This window comes from Cucurbitaria berberidis (assembly GCF_010015615.1).
Source record: "Cucurbitaria berberidis CBS 394.84 unplaced genomic scaffold K460scaffold_4, whole genome shotgun sequence".
Lineage (NCBI taxonomy): Eukaryota > Fungi > Ascomycota > Dothideomycetes > Pleosporales > Cucurbitariaceae > Cucurbitaria > Cucurbitaria berberidis.
This window is the reverse complement of record NW_024468938.1, coordinates 2,213,794-2,234,092: the sequence shown is the minus strand read 5'-3', so window position 1 is coordinate 2,234,092 and position 20,299 is coordinate 2,213,794. Positions and strand designations below refer to the sequence as shown.

At 50.5% G+C, this 20,299-nt stretch overlaps 10 protein-coding genes across 10 annotated transcripts; 4 read left to right on the top strand and 6 right to left on the bottom strand.

Annotated features, from left to right (window-relative positions):
- Nucleotides 1–1,491: 1,491 nt before the first annotated feature.
- K460DRAFT_396737 (NAD(P)-binding protein) lies at nucleotides 1,492–2,484 on the top strand (the record flags this gene model as incomplete). Its single annotated transcript, XM_040936119.1, has 2 exons — nucleotides 1,492–1,749; nucleotides 1,831–2,484. 2 exons carry the CDS (start codon nucleotides 1,492–1,494, stop codon nucleotides 2,482–2,484), a joined length of 912 nt encoding a protein of 303 aa, XP_040786001.1.
- A 143-nt stretch (nucleotides 2,485–2,627) lies between these two features.
- On the bottom strand, nucleotides 2,628–3,308 carry K460DRAFT_368338 (NAD(P)-binding protein). The gene is made up of 2 exons (XM_040933754.1): nucleotides 3,111–3,308; nucleotides 2,628–3,060 (listed from the first exon to the last, which is right to left on the bottom strand). Exons 1-2 carry the CDS (start codon nucleotides 3,196–3,198, stop codon nucleotides 2,681–2,683), a joined length of 468 nt encoding a protein of 155 aa, XP_040786000.1. The 5' UTR covers nucleotides 3,199–3,308; the 3' UTR covers nucleotides 2,628–2,680.
- A 1,381-nt stretch (nucleotides 3,309–4,689) lies between these two features.
- Nucleotides 4,690–6,387, bottom strand: K460DRAFT_145352 (uncharacterized protein). The gene is made up of 4 exons (XM_040926771.1): nucleotides 5,827–6,387; nucleotides 5,751–5,771; nucleotides 5,623–5,688; nucleotides 4,690–5,571 (listed from the first exon to the last, which is right to left on the bottom strand). Exons 1-4 carry the CDS (start codon nucleotides 6,244–6,246, stop codon nucleotides 4,789–4,791), a joined length of 1,290 nt encoding a protein of 429 aa, XP_040785999.1. The 5' UTR covers nucleotides 6,247–6,387; the 3' UTR covers nucleotides 4,690–4,788.
- Nucleotides 6,388–8,083: 1,696 nt separating this feature from the next.
- Nucleotides 8,084–8,851, bottom strand: K460DRAFT_145260 (uncharacterized protein). The gene has a single exon (XM_040926770.1). The coding sequence runs from the start codon at nucleotides 8,701–8,703 to the stop codon at nucleotides 8,284–8,286; it is 420 nt and encodes a 139-aa protein (XP_040785998.1). The 5' UTR covers nucleotides 8,704–8,851; the 3' UTR covers nucleotides 8,084–8,283.
- Nucleotides 8,727–9,013, top strand: K460DRAFT_418496 (uncharacterized protein; the record flags this gene model as incomplete). Its single annotated transcript, XM_040937954.1, has 2 exons — nucleotides 8,727–8,737; nucleotides 8,794–9,013. 2 exons carry the CDS (start codon nucleotides 8,727–8,729, stop codon nucleotides 9,011–9,013), a joined length of 231 nt encoding a protein of 76 aa, XP_040785997.1.
- A 294-nt stretch (nucleotides 9,014–9,307) lies between these two features.
- K460DRAFT_287098 (Arv1-like protein) lies at nucleotides 9,308–10,346 on the bottom strand (the record flags this gene model as incomplete). Its single annotated transcript, XM_040928943.1, has 3 exons — nucleotides 9,308–9,985; nucleotides 10,044–10,097; nucleotides 10,158–10,346. The coding sequence occupies 3 exons, from the start codon at nucleotides 10,344–10,346 to the stop codon at nucleotides 9,308–9,310; spliced, it is 921 nt and encodes a 306-aa protein (XP_040785996.1).
- A 215-nt stretch (nucleotides 10,347–10,561) lies between these two features.
- Nucleotides 10,562–15,297, bottom strand: K460DRAFT_315752 (non-repetitive nucleoporin-like protein). The gene is made up of 4 exons (XM_040930319.1): nucleotides 14,843–15,297; nucleotides 12,351–14,786; nucleotides 11,552–12,300; nucleotides 10,562–11,496 (listed from the first exon to the last, which is right to left on the bottom strand). The coding sequence occupies exons 1-4, from the start codon at nucleotides 15,081–15,083 to the stop codon at nucleotides 10,837–10,839; spliced, it is 4,086 nt and encodes a 1,361-aa protein (XP_040785995.1). The 5' UTR covers nucleotides 15,084–15,297; the 3' UTR covers nucleotides 10,562–10,836.
- Nucleotides 15,298–15,406: 109 nt separating this feature from the next.
- Nucleotides 15,407–16,471, top strand: K460DRAFT_387511 (GatB/YqeY domain-containing protein). The gene has a single exon (XM_040935642.1). The coding sequence runs from the start codon at nucleotides 15,629–15,631 to the stop codon at nucleotides 16,187–16,189; it is 561 nt and encodes a 186-aa protein (XP_040785994.1). The 5' UTR covers nucleotides 15,407–15,628; the 3' UTR covers nucleotides 16,190–16,471.
- Nucleotides 16,472–16,829: 358 nt separating this feature from the next.
- Nucleotides 16,830–18,794, top strand: K460DRAFT_418492 (uncharacterized protein; the record flags this gene model as incomplete). The annotated part of the gene is made up of 4 exons (XM_040937953.1): nucleotides 16,830–17,983; nucleotides 18,029–18,110; nucleotides 18,156–18,677; nucleotides 18,736–18,794. The coding sequence occupies exons 1-4, from the start codon at nucleotides 17,075–17,077 to the stop codon at nucleotides 18,792–18,794; spliced, it is 1,572 nt and encodes a 523-aa protein (XP_040785993.1). The 5' UTR covers nucleotides 16,830–17,074.
- A 360-nt stretch (nucleotides 18,795–19,154) lies between these two features.
- On the bottom strand, nucleotides 19,155–20,233 carry K460DRAFT_368330 (uncharacterized protein). The gene is made up of 3 exons (XM_040933753.1): nucleotides 20,092–20,233; nucleotides 19,818–19,926; nucleotides 19,155–19,599 (listed from the first exon to the last, which is right to left on the bottom strand). The coding sequence occupies exons 1-3, from the start codon at nucleotides 20,168–20,170 to the stop codon at nucleotides 19,212–19,214; spliced, it is 576 nt and encodes a 191-aa protein (XP_040785992.1). The 5' UTR covers nucleotides 20,171–20,233; the 3' UTR covers nucleotides 19,155–19,211.
- Nucleotides 20,234–20,299: the final 66 nt, after the last annotated feature.

The window sequence follows — 20,299 nt, the reverse complement described above, 5'->3', positions numbered from 1 at the left end:
GCGGGGTTATGCAGACAGAGGATGCGCGTGCACTAGGTGCTCCTAGACATTCGTCTCTGGAACAATCTTGGACAAGTGCCAATCAGATTTCAAGTAGTGTTGTGGATCCCGCGTTACAAAAGGGGTGGTTGTACTATCGCTCTAGAGAAACTGTAGACAAAGAGTGTGGCAAGGTCTCAAACAGAGGAATCTCTATCGACTACATCAATAAACTCATTCATTCTTTTACCATCTATGCCATGCCGTCTTGACAGGTTGTTAATTACGGACCTATCACACTGATACTGGCACTGACATACAGTATATTTCGCAAATCATTTAAATTATCTAACATATATGACTATACGACTCAAATTGCTAGTTCTCCTGTCCAATTTGCCATTTGTCGTATTACCGTCATCAAGAAATCTCTTAGTCTGACGTTGCATTCCAGGGTTTTGTATCCAGACATTATAGTTCGATCCGTCGGCCCAACGACTGAGCCTGGATTGGACGATCACCTGTTGTCAATACCTATCTTAAAAGGACTCCTCATGTCCTACACCTATCTACGCCCAAGAAACATGGGATAGTTCATTCTATTCAAGATCGTCACTGAGCACGCCCATATTGTTGCGAATAACAGTCGTGTAACTCACACGATATAAGGGATGCCGAGTTTATAGTAGTGAGAGATGTATTACCAGTAGAGAACGCATAAGAAAATAGTAATATGTGGTGGTACAGAGCGATTTAAAGAGGGCTTGTATCACGTGTACAATTTTTCAACTGTCTCGCCAGACCCAAGTCGCACCAATATCGAGTCTTCAAATTCAACTTCTTCTTAATCGCATTCAGACTTTATCTTTGGGGTCTAATGAGAAGGGGGAAAGAAGATACTCCACAACCAGACAAGACTCCGTTAGATATGTTCTCCTGTTCGAACTTCAGCCTAGTGATCCTTCGCAGTATGCTTGAGCTGCACCAAATCGCTCCAAATTATCGTTATGTTGCCCGCGAGCTGCCATTCGCTGACTGTCATTGAGTAACATGAATGAAAGTAGTTAGGTGACTATACACTAGCGCGTCCCCGCTTTTGTATGTCCTCTTCTTTTCATTCCTGCTCACCATCACCAATCTCTACTTACACGCAACATCAATTAAATCATAAGCACATCAATCACTAATAGTATTACCAACTTTCTGACATAGCAAAGAGAGGCACTTATCTAGGAAGTCCACTGTCGTCGCTGTCGGTGTTCGCGGTTTTCAAGCACCGAACCAGGTGGTAAGCGCTCTATTACTAAGGCGCTGCTTACGCCCGGGCCCAACAGGCCGATGCGGGCCTTCGCTGTGAATAGCTTAACAATTACACTCAAGTGTTTTCTAGAGATAAGGTTCAACAGCTGGTATATATATCCGACTTCAGAAAGCTCAAATGAAATATACAACTACTTCTGCTTCAGCCTTGCACACCATACATAGCACAGTTCCACCTTCACCACCTCCACAATGACACCAAGAGCAGTCCTCATCACAGGTGCAACCGGCAAACAAGGCGGCTCAGTTATTGACGCATTTCTCAAAACAAATGCACCCTTCGAAATTCTAGCCCTTACGCGAGATGCACGATCAAAATCTTCGCAGAAACTTCTCCAGAAATCGCCAAATATCAAGCTTGTCACTGGGAACCTTGATGCGATTGAGGATATCTTTATAAAGGCAAAGGAAGTAACAAATGCTCAAATTTGGGGAGTTTTCAGTGTGCAGGTATGTTTCCCATTTTCAAGTTATTATTGACTATATATGTTGTGATTAGATCAGACCGCTAACATTGGTGGATGGTGAAAGGCCTTAACAAACGAAGAAAACCAAGGCAAATCCCTTGTGGATGCGTCGCTCAAGCATGGTGTCCGACACTTTGTCTATTCATCCGTGGACCGCGGCGGTGCAAACTCTGACAACGACCCTACCTATATACCCCATTTTATCACCAAGTACAACATCGAGAAGCACCTTTTCGCCAAAGCTAAGGGGAGCAACATGAGTTGGACAGTCCTGCGCCCAGTTGGTTTTATGGACAACCTGGTGCCTGGATTTTTGGGCAAAGTGTCCAACACTAGCTGGGAGATGAAGTTGAAGAAGACGCAAAAGTTACAAGTAATTGCGGCAAGCGACATTGGGTTCTTTGCAGCCGACTCGTTCTTGAAACCGGAATCGGACCAGTACCGGAATAAGAGCATTTCGCTCGCGGGCGACGAGTTGACATTCGATGAGTTCAAAAATATATTCGGGCAGACGACGCACGAGACGCTGCCGACTACTTACTGGTTCCTGACTACCATCGTTCACTGGCTTGTCAAAGAGCCGAGGCTTGGCCAGATGTACAACTGGTTCCGGGACGTTGGCTTTGGAGCTGACATTCAGAGCTTGAAGAAAGTGCACCCTGACTTGAAGGACACCAAGGCGTGGCTTGAAACTGATAGCGCATGGAAAAGTCGTTAATATTGCGCGTGAGATGTACAGCTCAAGGCGACAGGGTAAACTGAAATGTGCTTATAGATATATACTTTCCTTCTGTGTTAATGATAGAGTAATATAAGTTATTGTGTTTGACATAATGCAATTTGCTTCGTCTTCTCTTCTATATTGACCTCTGTAGAACTATGTAAGTCGTATCACTGACCATCATGCTTTCGTTTCATAACATCGACCATTCTCTCCCAGCGATTCGCAACCCCTCCTCCCCATCAACGAGCACACACCAGTGCTCACTTCCATCCTTCCCATCACCTGCGATTGCAGCCTTGAAATTCGCCTTCGCATACTCCAAGACCTCTTCATCGAAACTGCCAGGCTGAAGAAAGACCGCTGGAACGCCAGCCTCTTTCGCTTCTTTCAGAAGTTGTTTGGTTACAGCTGGAGGCGTGATCACAGAAAGTGAGTACGAGGATGCTGGTGGATCTTCGAGTGCCGTTGGTGAGGAAACGGTGGCATGGTCGCGCTGAAGGATGGTGACTGAGGGCGCACGAGGGTTTATTGGCGTTACTGGAAGAGAGTGTTGGAGGTACCAAGCAAACACTATCCACCTATTTAGGATATACGGGAAATGAGCTATTGGGTTCGCGTACCTTTGTGGCCATATTTAGTGGGGTCCGAGGACGCGCCGGCGACTGCGAACCGCGGAGAGGAGAAGAATATCTTCAGAGCGGTCTCCATATCTGCCTCAGGTATTTGACTTCTTGTTATTGGCATCAGTGAGTGTCTTTGTAGGCTAGGTGGTTTTGTTTTGACTTAGGAGAGGTTGTGACAAGAGGTGGAGCGGTGTTATCGATATGAAATTGCCCCGTGTCACGTCATCGCTTTGATTTTCGCGTGCTCTCTTACTCTCCAGACGTTGACTTCACACAATCATAGTGTCCTGATGCATCGTGGCAAAGCCGCTCTGAAGTTGAATAACTTTCTAGACTGTTTAGGTAAAAAAAAACTTAGTGCCTGTTACCTGCAATCCAGCAAATTGCTGCGCCTTGGTTAGAGGATTTCTGACATCTTATGGCACTTTTCACTCGAGTACTCTTCGCTCTTTTCTTATTCTCGGTCTTATTCTTTCCCGATACACGATTTAGCGGGGTTCAATGTTATAGTCAGGCCATTACAATCATTATCCTTGCTCGACATCTGCTTCCTGGTCGGCCCGCTATTTATTGGAAGCGTATTCCACACCGTTTACCGCCCAAAGATGCGATAGGAACGTATCTACCCTCGTCGAACCTCTCACCTATGTAGCATGGTAAGTCTGTGAGCTAGTTCGTCCATTGTTGCAACACCGCCTGCGATTTGCAGAGAGTCCTGGGCGAGCTTCACAGCTCCACTTTTCCCCACGTCGGGATAGTCCTACGATAGATAGCTAGTCGCAAATTAGCACGCATATTCAGTACGGTTGCTGGAATCACTTGTGTATGTGTGACGTGGCCGACCGAGGGTAGTACATCCTTGAATGAACGACAGTCATCTCCTGCAGAATCTAACTTTCCTAAGCTAGATATCAGATTAAGTTACGTGGAACAGTAGGCATGCTGACTACGATATTCTGGAAGAATCTATTGTTGGATGGCTTGACCATTGCCGTAGCAAGCCATTACACATAAACACTGGTGTTCCACTCGACGCGGAGTGAACCACTTGTTGTATACACCAAAACGCCGGCTCTGAACTCACGCACATGCATGCATGCCAATTCCCAACGTATACCCAAACGCATGGACCTAACGCCGGTGCCCAATCGACAGTCAAAGGAAAGTGAAGGAGCGACTAAGAATAGTGATTTCATGGACAAAGAAAATAGGTGTGGCGGCGATGATATTTTGTGGAACGTGGAGCACGTCGTGTCGCTCGCTAATTGGACTCGATCGACACCATGAATGGTACCATGATAGCTTCGAATGCGATCGCGGGGATGTTGAGGAAGGAAAGCTCGACTTCATGGAGGATCGAAGGTGTAGCGAAATTGCAGTGTGTTGGTCGAAGCAGACGCATGCGATGTTAGGGTCGCGTCTACAGCTGTGCTACAGAGATCGGTGTGTCGCATGTATCGATTTTCGCAGTCGATAATGCCTATTCGCAGAGCATCAAGGTAGTACAAGCTCGGGTACAGCTTTGTCGAGGTGCTCGAGCTCTGCCTCCAATATTCAGTGTGCCAATTTGGGATTCGCATATATCGTCACCGCCGCTTAGGTCGAGTGTTCGAGGGGAGAATGCCGCCGTGAAATAGTACCACCAAAGGAAATTCAACGCTCCCTTGAAATCTTTTTAGTAGAACACCCTCACCAGATTTTCGTCCTTCTCTTCATCAGCTAGCATCCAAAGCTCATCAACTCTCTTGACTGTTCCACTTCGTTCTCCAAAGTCTTCGCCGAGCCTCATCACGCAACTGAAAGCAACACTCCAGCCATTGACACCAGCTGCATAGAATATTTCAGCAACAGCTGCCTCCCGGCTTCCACACTTGACTAGCTTGTAGATTTGACAGCCATTGAAGTGCGACCCATGGATGAATGGATCGCTGGCCTGACAAGTGCTGAAGACAACATAGTAGACGAGCGGGGTCTTTTCCAATGCTTCCGATTTCTCATCCGTACAGTGATGGCAGGCTGCAGCATAGCCACTATCGAGTGCATGCCCAGAGGGACAATCATAGACGTCGTCATCGGTGGGAGTTGTTAAAGCATGGGAAGCCCACACTTTTGGTGTCTCAAGACTGACAGGTCTAGCATTGAGAAGATGTAGCAACCCCTCCGGCCCTGTAATGTGCTGTAGATAGGATCTGGCGGGCTTCTCGTACCAGAAGTCTGGGCTGCCGAACTTGAGAAGCCATTGATGCTCTTCAAAGTCTGCCTTGTGGACACGATGTTGTGTGGTGAAGACGTTGCGTCGGAACGGGACGATTCGAACTACACGGCTGCTGATGTCGAGAACGGAGTCCCCCGAGTACTGGGCTCGGATGAACGAGACTGGAGAGTAAATTTTATCTTCTGGGTTTACGGGGGCTTCTGGCAGCCCAGGTATTGCGTCCGAAGGTGGTAGTGGAGGAGGCTTGAACCCACATCAGCCATACACAGGTATAAGGGTAGTAGAGCTACGTACAGGAGGAAGAGGAGGAACAATCCCTTGGACGTTTAGAAATTGTGGTACTCCCACGGGTGGTGGCGGCTGAATCAATGTAAGCTGCCGGTTCCTCTAAGAACTGGGATTGTTTGTGGATGACCACTTACAGGAGGCGGCGGTGGAGGCGGCTATCAGTCAGAATTAGTTTCCTACTTGTTTCGTGCTTCAAAGCAGGTGGCTTACTGGAGGTGGAGGACCATAATCCTCGGATTCTCTGCGGTAATTCTTCCCGCGGTATGGGAGGTCTAAGGGTGGTGGAAAGCCGATGGGGCTCGTATCTGTTTTTGGCTCAAGCTCATACCTGTCCTGCACATGCCGCTTCACTTTTGAAGAAGCCCTGCCGTCCAACCCGCCAATAATATGCTGCTTGTTGCTATCACGTAAATCTTTCGAGCTATGGGTGTAATCGTTGAGGACTGGCCCGTGCCATATGCAGTTACCAGAATTACAAGTGCACGGCCCTGGGGGTGGAGGGGGATTGTGATGCTCAAACTCAGTCGAGGTCGATGTTCCCAAACTTTGGGAATGCCCCGGAAGTAAGGAAACCACACTCATCGAAGGCTCGTTACCAACAAGAACTATGTCCGAGTCGTCTGTTTCCATTGCTCACGCTAGAGGCTGCTGGATTTCGGTCTAGATAGCGAACGCGGTGCGAGTTTAATAAGATTTCAAGTTTTGATACTTCCCGGTCAAATGAAGAAATGGATGTCTGGTTGTACTTGATTTAGTCGGCCTGACTACTTATGTAGCTCAAAATCCTGCAGTAAATCAGCCGTCATACAGCGCAAAATGACACTGAGAGTATCGGACAGACCTCTCGAATAATGAAGCAACCTACTGGAAGGCACAGGGACGACCCTAACTCTGAACAGGACAACAATTAGGCCTAGCTCACCCTTGTAAGAAAGCCCAGGGAGCACAGCGAACAGCTGAGCAACCCGATGATCTGTCCATTGGCTCACCACTTGCCACCACGCTCGTTCGAGGTCGGTACCTTGCCACAAGAGAGTAGCTCGGTGCTTTCCGACATCTGTTGTCAACAAGCCAACTCTGTACGTGGACTTGTACGTGGACAGATAGGAGTCGCGGTGCGCTGGAAATCCGGTCTGTGCCCAATAGCTATACGCAAATTGAACAGTAGAAAAGGCGGACTAGGTTGTAAGCGCTACGAAGGCGCCGGGGGAGGCTGCAATGACAGCGGAAGGGTACCTTGGCGTTATCAGGCCTGAAACATCATAAAGCATACCGCCTCATTCCGAGGTAACGGGTGGCAAGCCTGTCGCATACTCCGGCTTTCATATGATAATCCCCGAACCGGAAATAGATGGGCGACGTGCGGCGTAGTACTTTGCAACTAACCGTGTTAGCAACTGCTGGTATCGAATCAAAGCCCCCTGGCTTGATAGGCATTCCAAGGTGAGGCGAACAGAGAAGACCGGATCCTTTCCAAGATAAAGTCTCATGACAAGAAGTCTTTGGATTTGCGGGTAAAAAATTGGAGCACAGATGTAAAGGTCGGCTTTGGTGTTTGTTGTGGCCCATCTAGTCATGATGGCATGATTACTTAGGTTTGTGATGAGCATCGAAGCCTGAGCGAAGGTTGACTTGCTCAAGCAACCTGTCATTAGGTACCCTGGATTGACTGACAGGGAACCCTTTCCTAGTGAAACCGAGTTCGATCTAATTGGTCACGGTGGACTAATAGAAGTTGTCCAGTCATAGCAAGAGAGTCGAAGATTGAACAGCGGTGTGAAGCCTGACACCAGTTCCCTGAACTACCAGTATAATATTCTAGTAGGGTCCAGCAAGCCCCAGCAAAGTGTCCAGTAGAGTGCCCATAAACTATTCTCGTCCCGTCCCGTTACCAGTATGATTTCCCCAGGAAGATGTCCAGCGCGTGATAAGCATTATCGCCTTCGAAGTCGAGTTGGACTGGACCAGGCCACAGCGGTGCAGCTGTTGTGTGTTGTCATGCCTTGCAGCAGCAGCTGCATGAAAATTAACTCTCACTCGGCGTTCTATCGGTCAATTGCAGTTATACAAGAAAGGCGGTCAAGAGAACTTATGAGAATTTGCGAAGACTTACCAAGAGGCCCAGTCTATTAAACCAGTGACTGGACTTACTGTCGTCTAGAACCTGAGCTGAGCCTCGTATGCGGCTGAGAGGCATAAACTAGGTATAGGAAGGCTAAGCGAGATGAGGCTATTCACCGGACGCCATGCGATCAATTCGATCAATTCGATATGCCAGTAGAAAAGTATTCATCAGACTATGGCCTTAAAGAGGGGCGTTGGTCGACATTCTTGTAGAGGTGACCGGCGCTGAAGAGCCAGAGGCGTGAATAGACACAGATATTCGGTGGGCTGACTGTTAATCCTGTGTGAGTTGGCTACCCTAAGTGTAGAATCGAATACAAAGTAGAGCCTCTTGCCCTTACCCGCAAAGAGCAGTAGTCATGAAAGATTTGGTTGACCAAGAAACCAGCTGGTAGAAATGGTGAAGGAGGAAGGAGCTTTATATGACAGTTCTAGGACATACGCAGTTAACCCAGTGATCTATAGAGGGCGTCAATCCCACAACCAGACCCCGAACATGTCTCAGGATCATGTTCGTAAAGTGAGGCGAGGAACGATGTGATATCAGGTGCAGCTCCTGATCTTCGAAAGCCCAAGGCGGCAAGAGCAAGCGAGATCACAGTGAGGAGTGCCAATGGCGTGATTATGACCGAGCAAGAAGGAGGCGGAGCAGGAATCCAACATTTCTGTTTTAGTGAAGTAGAGACGGGTGATGTTGGGATAAGATACAAGACCATCTTTCCCCATCTTTACGACCCGTATATGCACCGATGCGGTTAGCGCAATCACTAGTGCCAAATCGACCAATGGGCCAAGGATCAACCTTAATCCGAAAGCTGTGAGAGGCGTCATAGTCCATGCATAGCTCACCTTTATACGCCAAACACACATCTTCGCAACACCATACGCTGAAACGGTGGCATACAACTGCGCGTCCCTACTACTCCACACGATCTCTAAATACCGTACATCGCGAAGCCACATCTTCCAGTCCCCCGATATCTACCATGGCCAACGGGTACCCATATCCAGCACCCACCTCTACCCCATCGCAAAAGCTAACAGTACTACTAGCTGGGCGCCCTTCATCGGCCTCGTAATCGTTGTCATTTTCTGCATTGCGGCGTGGTTTCTAGCTCCCAAAGGCGAGAATCAGACCGTCTGGCGATCTACACTGGTACTCTCAGCGGCCGCCATGTACATCATGTGGGCGATAACGTTCCTCGCGCAATTACACCCTCTTATCTCGCCGGTACGAAGTCATCTGCGACCGGAATTAAATGGCGGACGCTAGCGAATTACTCGATCGGGGAGATGAGGGAGAGAACTACCTAGGTACTCAGGGAGGCTTAGAGGGCAGAAGAAGGAAGCCGGACACGAGACTGTATGCGGCTGTGATGGAGCTGCAGAGCGTCGCTACTATCGGATATGCGGATTGCTGAGAAGCTCTGGCTGAGGGATTGGGACACGAGCAGCTGCGGTTGTCATATCACATCTTGAGCGCATTGTATAGTTGGCCAGGCGTTTCATGGAACATGTAGGATTGTACAAATATTGAATGGGGTATCATGAAAAAGTCCACCAAGCCTCACCCCACACCCACGAGCCCTTTGGCCCAATCCTCAATGCTCTGAGCTAGACTTGAGTTTCCTTCCCATCCACTCCCCAGCCCTGCGGCCCTTAGTACTCCCCAGCCTACAAGACTCCTACACCCTGCCGCGATGGCAACAAGCATACCTGCCCTGATATACCCACAGTCCATAAGGATCTCCAGCGCCGCCACGTTGTTGACAATGACCGCCCAGCTAACCGCAGTCGCGCTGGACGGCAAGTCATACTCCCAGATGATGAGCAAGATAGGGAAGAGCTTTGTGCAGCTAGACACCAGCAGGGCGGTGGAAATGGGTGTAGAATGTGTAAAGCGTGGAATAAAGCGTTGCCACACAGTGCGAACTATTCGGGGAAGCTGAGAGGTGTCGACGGCGCAAAGGAGACGTATTGGCAAGTGGAACGCCAGCGTGCTCAGCGTAACCAGCAATAGAAAGAACAGATACTGCGCCATCAGCGGCTGCGCCTGTAATACTACCGCATTTGTAATCCCATCGTGTGGCGGAACAAGTGGGCTTGTGGACGTGACGTTACGCGTGGTTATGGTAGAGGAAGGGTGGAAGGGTGAACTGGTGGGGAGCGGTAGTTTCTCAATGCGCGACCATGTCAGGTAGACGTCGAAGAGGAGCAGGAGGATGCCGAGACGAATGATAGACCGCTGCGTGCGATTAGCACATTTTTAAGACCTTGGAGAATATTATAGCAAATGTACATACGTCGAATTTATCGTCATCTCGTCCTAGGCGGTTAAAGAGGAGGTGTCTATACACCTACATGTTCCTCCATTAGCACTCGTTCTGCCTAGAATTCATACTGCTATTTGCCCGTACCTGTGGTTTAATCAACACCACGTCGATGAACAGGACTACAAAGTCGTGCTCGACGTATTTATCAGCGAATCTTTTGCACCGCGGGCATTGTGTGAGGCGGACACCCTTCCCGAGTGCGCGGTCGTCGGCTTTCGAATACGTGGTATAGAGCGTTTTGACGGGAAAGCGGCATTCTATGCAGATTGGCATTGTGGCGCCTACATTGCGCGTAGGATGTACGTGCTGAACAGCTGCGTATTCGTAACGGGTGCTGACTTTTGTCTAGAAAGAGAGTGTTTGCGGGGTAGTGGAGTCGTGGAGTGTGGAAGATGCGATGTTCTTACGATTCTTCGGTGTTAATATATTGGGTTAAGTCCGTACAGAGGAACATAGTAGTTAACAATGCGATTTACAAAGTCAAAGAAGGCGGTTTTGCATACAATTCCTCGATTCAAGATAGCTAGCTCTCGCTTTGCCTGCTTTCCTTTCAGTATCTTTTACTAAGTGACAATCCTACAAGATGGTGTAATACATTCATGCATGCTTTTGACGCCGGCCAATTCTGATGCTCCTAGACAACGCCAAGCGCTGAAAGAATGATAAGAAGACCCAACCCAAATACACAATCGTCTTCGAGAAACACCAATGTAAGTCTTCCTGATCCGTCCTACTCCTATACTTCTTCGTAATTATACTTCCATTACCGGGCAGCCTCCTCAACCGTTGCACTGACATCCCTCGCCCTCTGAATCCACATCTGATCATCTACATCCCTACCTAGAACATCACTGCCCAGCACCACCCGGAGCAAGTCTGCCAGCCCAATCGCATTCTCAGCACCGCCAAAGAGTGCGCCTGTCCGCCTGCTGACTGCCCCCCACTGCTCGATCAGGTATATGATCCATTTCACAAGCAGCCTGCGGTTGCGGCCGGCAAAAGGATGTTCTTGCGCATACCATAACGCTTCCAACGTCGCGACGAGATACTCAAATGGCGCATTGAGCTTAAGGAAGACGTCTAGGGGCCAGGTGAGATTCGCGTTCAAAGCGAGGTTCTGCGCGTGGGCCGTACTAGCATCGTGAGCGTAGAATTCGATGTCATACTGGAGGAGTAGCTGAAGAACGACGTTCACTGGGAACACGCTCTCGTTAAGGTTGACACGATGGCCAATGTCCTCGACCTTCAATGCGACACTCTCCCAGGGCGCGGTTTGCTCTTCTGCGACGGCATCTCTATGGACTTGTTCAACAAGGTTGGACCACGTGTGACGGATATCAGGGACGTTACGATAGTCAGCGGCATGGTAGATGAGCAGACAGATGTCGTAGTAGGCCGCTTGGTCGGCGTAGTCATGGTAGAGCTAAATGTAGCTGTCAGTGGATGTGTCTGTTATAGATAGACGTACTATGACTTACCTCATCAAGAGGATGTATCTGGCCGTTGAGGTGATCTATGACCTCCTCTCTTCGCGTGCCAGTGAGTCGCTGATCGGCCCTGATCTTTTGCAGAACATCATCTTGAATGTTGGCGATGTCTAAATGATCGCTGATATTACGCAGCAACTCCTGTCTCGATTGCCTGTTCCGTACTCCAGTCTCGGAGAAGCCAGTCATTCGTGTCGAAGCATTTGCCTTTGCACGCGATAGATATTCTATCCGCTTCTCCAACGACAATGGCAGCGGACTCTTGGCCAGCTGGTACTGTGTCTCGGCGGCGCTCAAGTAGTCATTATAGTGGGCGTAATAGCGCCACAAGAGGTCAGCATGCGCAAGGTTTTTCTCCGAGCTTTGCTGAAGGTAGTCGATGACAAACGGAGAGTTGATATCCAGTAGTCGCTCCGCCCAGCCTTTCGACATGTACCAGTCGTATAGATAGTTTTGGAACACCTCGTCGTCCGAGTTGTTGATCTGCTCGTAGGCTTCATGTTTGCGACGGGTGACTTGAGATATCACGCCTTCTGGCACAGGCCCTTGGCTATTATATGCTTGGTCGACAGCTTCGATGACTTTGCAAACAAGCGTGTAGCATGAAGCACGTCTCTCAAAGTACTGCCTCCGCACGTCGTTAGGATCAACGTTACTGTCACTTTGTTCTCGTATCCAAGAAAGGGCCTTGTTTCCACGATCTGACTCTTGCGCAACTTTGAGGGCAAGCCGGATAGCGCCTAAAGACTCAGTCAGCACGCATCCTCATACAGTAAATGATAAATCTTACCAGCATAGAATTCGAGCTCAATGTACTTGTTGACGGTTGCAGTCAAGTTTTCGTAGCTTAGGCTCTTCGCCACCTGCTCGAACAATCGCAGGCTGTCGTTGAGGAGAATACGCCCACGCTCCGCATTGGCGCCTGAGTCGGCCGCCTTTTTCAAATTTTCTTGCGCCTTGAAGATGACGACATCATCTGAGCTGCAGAAGCTGCCACACTTTCTCCGCAGGGCTTCCGCGACTGTTTCGACATTGGAGCCTTTCGTGATGTTGCGGTTGACAATTGCCTTGACAAGCTCCCTTGCGAGCTCCTTACCCTCCTTGACGGAGAACAGGCCCTGGAAAGTTAGTCGCCGGACCCGCAATTGCAGTTCTGGATCAGGTAGCAGTGCAAATATATCCTCAAGTCGCTCCTCGAAGAGCACGAGAACGAATGAGATGCCTTCAACAATGTTGTTGACCATGAGCAGCAAGCTGGTAAGCGCCCTATTCTCGCCTTGTAGCTCCACCTCCTCTTGCCGTGACGAAACCCGTCCTAGTGCCTCGGGGCCGGCCAAGCCTTCGATGAACGATTTGTTCGACTCAAGAAACTCTTGCAGCTGAGCAAGAGAGCGCTGAATCTCTTGTAGCTTGGCGATCTTGTGCGTTGATGTGAGTACCGGTCCAGTCGGGCTCGAAACCTGGTTGATGATTGGTGTGTTCCATATTGAACGGACAAGACGAGCGACATACATCGCGATGCCATCGTGCCGTGGTGAGGCCCGAACATTCTCCACGCTCAGCCCTTCCACTGTGGCGCTTTCCGTCAAGTGCGCCTTTCCGCCAAATTCGATGAATACTCTACGGGCAAATTCAAGCACCTCGGGATCTGTTACTTTGGCAATCCGAGAGTCAGGTCCAACGTCCGAACCTTGACCGCAGGCTACGGCTAGAGCGGTAGCAGAAGTCTCAGCAAGACCGTACTGCTTGGCGAGCTTCCGAATATCGCCCTCCGTTCCCTCATGTCCTCCACCAAACTTGACGATTGCAGCAAAGATGTCAACAAGCCTTCTCCGTCGGACAGTTTCGATGCCGTTTGATGTGATGATTGCAAACTCGCACAAGGGCTTGTCGAACTGGGTCGACAGCTCATTCCCGAAGCCCAAAGGCTCGTCCCTAGCTGAAAGAGGCTCTGTAACCTGACCCATGTCCTGTACTCTGCCTACGAGTTCTAATTGCAAGCCGGTCTCGGTATATCGTGGAGGTTCAGAACTCTCCCGTTGCCCTAGCAGTCCTGAATGTGGTGCGGACACGAAAAGTATATGATTCGGATCGTTTGGCGACTTGTGGACAAACGAAAAGAACGCCCCGGGCGCGTATCTGTTCCCGAACTTCGTCTCTCTAAGCATCTTAGAGTCGAAGCCCACCGGTGTGCCACCTTGGTATGGCTGTAGCTGAGTTGAGTTGTTCTGTGGCGAAGGCTGGCCGTCGTTGGGCGGGAACCGAATATGGCGCAACTGCATGCTGTTTGGAGCACTCGCACTGTTGGCGTTATAGCCACCAGAAGTTGTACTCAGATACAACCTGCAGCCCGACGAAGTAGTTGCCATCAGAGACAGATAATCCGCCTCTGTGCTCGTGATAGGGCTCAGACTGACTATCTGCATATTGTGAAGAACATCTGATTGGCGCACGATATGACTGCACATGGTTTCTATGTTTTTGAGGCTGCGAGAGATGACGCATTCTAGGATAGCGGGCGCGCGCATATGGTACACATTAATTGTGCCATTCGTGGAAAGCGTATACAAGACATTCCGGGTGTCGTCGATGATCATCTGTTGTATGCCTGCTTGTCGAGTCGTTCCGTAGAATGGTAAGGCCGGGAGGCCAACTGATTTTGTTACGTGGTTCGTCTTGCTGCACTTGCTAGAGAACCACTTGTCCTCCTGCTGGTAGTTGAGCTCATAGACGTCCTCGGTATGGCCATCGCTGAAGAATATGCGTCCCGTCTTGGATGAACCTGCAATTGCCGTTACGTTGATCTTTCTGACGGACGTCGACAGTCCCGTCCGGTACAACGTGATGCCATGTACACCTTCCGGCCCTCGCTGGCACTCGACGGCGATCAAGAAGATGTCTGACACGGTTGCGACGACGAGTAAATATTCGATGGTATCTACGAATACCTTGGGGCGCGGCCTGACGAGCTTCACACAGGTAATGTTGCTCGGCTGCTCTTCGAATCCGACGAGCTCGGGGTTCGGATGCGTATAGTCCCACAGATATACCTGGTTGTCCACGACTACCCAGGCGTGGTTGATCTCTGCGAATAAGCCCATGCTTGTCGACATCTGCGTGTGGTCCACCTGCTCGAAGACGGCCTCGGGGAGTTTGTACGACCGTAGCTTCTGGAATGGCGACCATGCTAGGTTGGTTGGTATGTCGTACTCGCCAGATATGCCCTCTGCGTAGTCTCGTTAGTATCTAATACTCTTTCACAGTTCCTATCGAACAACTCACGTCCAATGTACGCCTCCAAGGCTGGATATCGGCTATCTCTATCCAACATGCTATTGATTGTGCGAGATGCGCGATCTATTGGGCTTTCTGCTGGCGGTGCAGGCAGCGCCTGAACAGGTTGCTGCTGGGGTTGCGACATGGACGCTTGTCGTGCGAGACCAGGTCGATTTGGCGCAGGAGTATTGATAAACGCGCCCGGGGTGGGACGCTGCGGCGTCGCGGGCGCCATCTGGAATGCCATGGTGGAATAGCAGGCGGAGATGGTGGGTTGTGGTTGCGGCGGCCTGGGGGGAGAGCCAGCTTCAGGTGGAGGTTGGGAGCACGCGCCGGCAGCCAGACATGAAGAAGAGCTGCGCGCGGATTCTGGAAGAATACGAAGGAAGAGAAGCGCGCAGAAAATATGAACAAAAAGGGAGTCCGGCGCAATTGCGATGGCTAATGCAGCTCAAAGCCTGGGGACAAGCTGCAAAGCTGACTACCGACAACAAAAGAGTGTGCTTGGCGGCAGGGATGCCAGCTCCACGGCGCGTCTGAGCGTGTTTATGTCATCCAAACTTTTGCGACCGTCAATCTTTCGACTTTCGCTAGGAAGACTGTTCAAGTTTCATTGAGAGGGGAAACTGTCTTATATCTAACGTCGCCTGTTCCATCACAGTCTAGTAGCAGTCACGCGGTTGCTCCTGCTACCTTCAAGCGCTACTTCCTGCGCTGCTACGTTGTCCCATTATTTGCGCAGCTTCACAACTTCACAGCTTCAAAGCTTCAACGCACCACCAACACTTCAACATGTCACTCTTTCGCCCAATGCTCCTCCGACCAAACCTCCTCTCGTCATCCCGACCCCTCTGTCTCCGCACAGCCCTCCGCTTCTCATCCACCTCAGCCTCCGAAGCCACCGTCCTTCCCCGATTACAATCCGACCTCAAAAATGCTATGCGCGCGAAAAACAAGCCGGCACTCAACACGATCCGTGCGCTGCAAGCAGAGATTATCAATGCTTCCAAGACTGCGAAGCCTATAAGCACCGATGGTGCCTTCTACTCTCTCGTCCAAAAGCAGATAAAAGCGGCAAATACCGCCATCGCGGAGTTTCAGGCAGCGAAGCGGGACGATCTCGTGGATAAGGAGCAGCAACAGCTGAATGTACTGCAGAAATACGCAGATGAGATCCCAAAGCTTGCGGAGAGCGAGGTGGACGTCATAATCGAGCAGGCCATCGCTGGGCTAGAAGAAGGCAAGGCGACGTTCGGGAGTGTCATGGGGAAGGTCATGGGGGCTATCAAAGGGCGGCCGCACGATGTTGAGTATGTCACAAAGAAGATACAAGAGACTGTGGGTAATAAATAGTGGGTAGGGTAGGAAGATTGAGCGACGCATTCGGACGGAGTGTAAGATTTAGTGTACCAGGTATGATTATGTGCAGATCAGATCAGATGCCCAAAGCGGCTCTGCCATCTCTGCTGTCGAACGGTTCGTCTTCACTCTACTACTAGCAATCTACTAGCAAGTAGCATAACCTGCCGTGACGGTGGAGAGATGGTGATGGTGTTGCGGCTGAGGGATGCTAGCGGATGTTACCCCACGAGTCAGCCATTCTTGCTTCACCAACTTTTGGGCACATGACGTCACTCGGGTCCAACGACAATGCATCCCATCGCTTTTGTCCGGTGACGGTGACGAGACTGTTATGTTAGGGCCGGGTAACCCTGGCGCGGGAGCAGCCTTGGGTGATGCGAACAATGGCCATTGTCTGTCCCAACGTCGCCCAATATGCTCCCTGAAGGCGCCGGTCGGCTGTATGCCCAATCTTAGTACCCAAACTGGTTGCCGACTCATTTCACCTTGGAGATGCGCAACAGGCGAAACTCTAGCGAGTGAGCATCAGGGGCACATGCGCCCAGTCACGATCCGAGTTGCACCCTAGTGCGATGCAGGGAATGCGGTATATGCGCGAGCGCCGATGACGAAGCTGTCTCCAAGCCCGCATCTAAAGTTGGTCGCACGCACCACACACCACCATTTCAACCCAAGGAGCCTTGCTTGAGCCATATATTTCTTGCTATCCTCTTGCTGCCCTGTCGCTAGATCGCCACAAAACCACTCACTGTCATCGTGTGTCAGTTCTCATCCTGCTATCCTTCCATTTCTTCGGCCAAATATCCGGCAGCCCCGCATCAAGCCTTGTTACATCAACAAAAAACAACGTCACGACCAGCCCTTTACCCCTCAGTCATGTATCGCTCTTCGACTGGCGCTTTGGACCACTATGACGAACCACCTCGTGGGGGTGAGCGGTGGGATCGTGACAGATTCGAGCGCATGAGAAGAGGAGGAGGAGGAGGAGGAGGAGGGGGAGGGGGAAGCGGCGGCGGAAGCAATGCTGGTGGCAGCCGTGCTGGCGGTCGTGACGACTACGAACACTTCCGCTTCCAGGAGCACGATCGCTTCCCCGGAGGCCATCGGGACGTCGACATCCACGAAGACCGTCAACGCCAAGGCCCGCGCGTCATGGAGAGGGAGCGCTTCCACGAAGATGAGCGCTTTGAGCGTCCTTCGCGTGGCCGCGCCGACCTTTTCCACGAGCCTACGCCATCCGAGGTAGCCAACCAGGCACTTGCCCCTTACCGTCGCAAGTCGATTATAGACAAGGACATCAACATTGGTATCGATATCAACGAAAGGCGCCGACCCGCTCGACCGGGGTTCATCCGACGACAATCGTCCCTTGATACGTTCGACCGCCGCCCTGTGCCACGATACGGAGAGGTCGAGAGGTACGAAAAGCGCGAATATCGACCACCTGCCAATGTTCCCATTCCACTTCCAATCCGTGAACGCCGCAGATCACCCCCTCGTCGCTTCCATGAGGAGGAAGAGGATTACGAAGATGTTAGGTTTGACGACCGCGGAGGACGGGGCAGGGAACGAGAAAATTATCGTGAAGTCGAGGTCTCCAGAGAGAAGAGCAGGGTTCGCAGGAGTAAGAGCGTAGCAAAGTCAACTCGCAGCTCCTCCATTTCCAGCTTCGAGGAGATTCAGCCCTCGCGAGCTACTTGGGGCAAGAAGGGCAAGACGAGACTTCCAAAGCGCCTGGTCAAGAAACAAGCTGTCATCGACCTCGGCTACCCATATGAAGAAGAGGTATGCAGTTCTCATACACTTTGGAAGTGTTTCTAATCAAAGCAGGACGACTTCATCATCGTAACTCGGGCGCTCGAGAAAGAGCATATCGACGAGGTCATCAAAATTAGTGAGAGCTACAAAGAAGGTACGTGCTCTCATGGTACCATAATTCGAAGCTAACATAATATAGAAAAAATGACCTATGTGTACGAGGAGAAAGGCCATGATAGTCCTCCCCCTCCTCCTCCTGCGTCTATTGCACCTTTACCACCTCCACCTCAGGAGCATTTTCACCCTCCTCCTCCCTCTGTAATGCACGCCCCACCACCACCGCCTCCTGCTCAGTACGCTGCACCACCGCCTGCCCAGTACGCACCACCGCCGCCTGCTCAGTATGCTCAACCTCCACCCTCACATTATGCTCCTTCGCACTACGCACAATCAGAGCGCGCTCCCTCGCCATCTATCCACGAACATGAGCGCTTTGTTGAAATTGAGCGCTCAAATGCCATTCACGGACCTGCGACTTCCTTCCTTCCTGAGAACCGACAGCTAGTTCGCAGGCGCTCGGAGCGCGATATTCGCGAGGAGATTCGCTCACTCGAGGACGAGCGCCGAATGCTCAAGTATGAGCGCGACGAACGCGACTATGAGTTTGTTGAAGCACGACCCCCGCGCAGGGAGGTGGTCCGCGTCGATAAGGATCGAAAGGGTAGGTTGGCCCTTGTTCGCTCGGCCCGTTAAGAACGGCACGTTGATGTTCTGGACAGGACGACGGGACCGGCCGAATCCGAAGCTTGTGGCTGCTATGATGTCGACTTTGAGCTGATCGATTGACTTCGATGTAAACGCCTACTGGTATTGACGTAACTTGGTTTCCATGTGGCGGAACTTTCGACAAGTTGTGGGTTTGTTTTGGCTGGGTTTATTTCTTTATGACTTACGGCTGGATAATTGGGCTTTTACTTCTCTTTCATTCTATTCATTATAAGGGTTTTATCTCGGCGCAGCTATACAGGCAGCCTTCACAAGCGGGTTTGAATATCGATGATATCAGCTACGATAATGAACTGCAATGAACTCACTGACTCCAGAGCTATGCTCCTCAATATTCTCTAGTCCAGACATATGCTGTGCATATCTACAGATCCTTACAATTTCTTCTTCGTCACAGGCTCAAGATCTTTGTGCTGCTTCGAAATCAACTGATCCAGCCTCGCATAGCAATCCAACATCATGAATACACCTACCGATCATAGTCAGCACAGCCATGTCTTACGCAAACCTCTCGCCATCCTTCAAACCTCCAATCTGATAACGGACGCATAAGTCCATCGCTCCGTCTCCCATCTACTACCAATACCAACCCAAATGGGAAAATGAAAGACTTACCAGTAGCCAAGTAACCCCCGTACATGCCGCCCAACCCCTGGAACCCTCTCTGTGCAGCGCTAAGCTCCTCCCAACTTAGCATCTCCGCCAGACACACCAGCGTAGTCAGGCTCGTTTCCATACCAAAAACAAGTAGAGCCAAGGGGACGCGGGGATCATTGCGCAGCAAAGCGGGGATGGCCCAGAGAGTAAGGGGAAGGTGGTAGACAAGTTCCAGGAACGTCAGGGTGGGGAACCATGCGCTGGGTTTTTGTAAGTACAGGAACGAGTAGAGTGTCAAATTCGCTTGCTGTGAGGAAATTTGGACAGGTGAGGGGATCAAAGCCGTGAACTAAGAATACGAGTGGGGTAATCTATCCAGTATATAACGAATGCGTCGGAATTGAAAGTAAAAAAGTAATGGTTTCGCGGGGTCAATGTTGGAGGTGCAGATCAAAGGTAGGAATTCAGAGCTACTTACGGTGGATTGTAAAAGAATCGGTCGCCGTAGGTGGCGACATACCATTCGCGGAGAGAACCCATCCAGAGCGGTTTAATCTGAATGGGGTAGAAAGCGGACAGGTCGAAGGCTAGAGGACATCAATATTAGCACGTAGTATAGACAGCCCTCAGCAGCGGAACAGTATTGATGATTGTTGTCTTCATTCGCCCGCTGATGATAACACGGATCTGGAGACAGAAAATGGTAATAGACGTCGAGTGGGGCTGCGGTGTGAATAAAAGTTTGAACCTACCAAGCATAACCGGAAGATGCACGATGAAGAAGACAAGATACACCAAGTCGCGCCTACGCTGAAAAATTGACTTTGCCATTGTGTGGAATCTGCCTCCAGTCAAATCGTAAGATTGCTGTAGATTGGACTCGGGGGTGCTGATGTTGGAGAGGAAAACTGGAGTTTGGGGCGTTTCGCTGGAAAGGGACACGGCCATGTCAGCAGAACG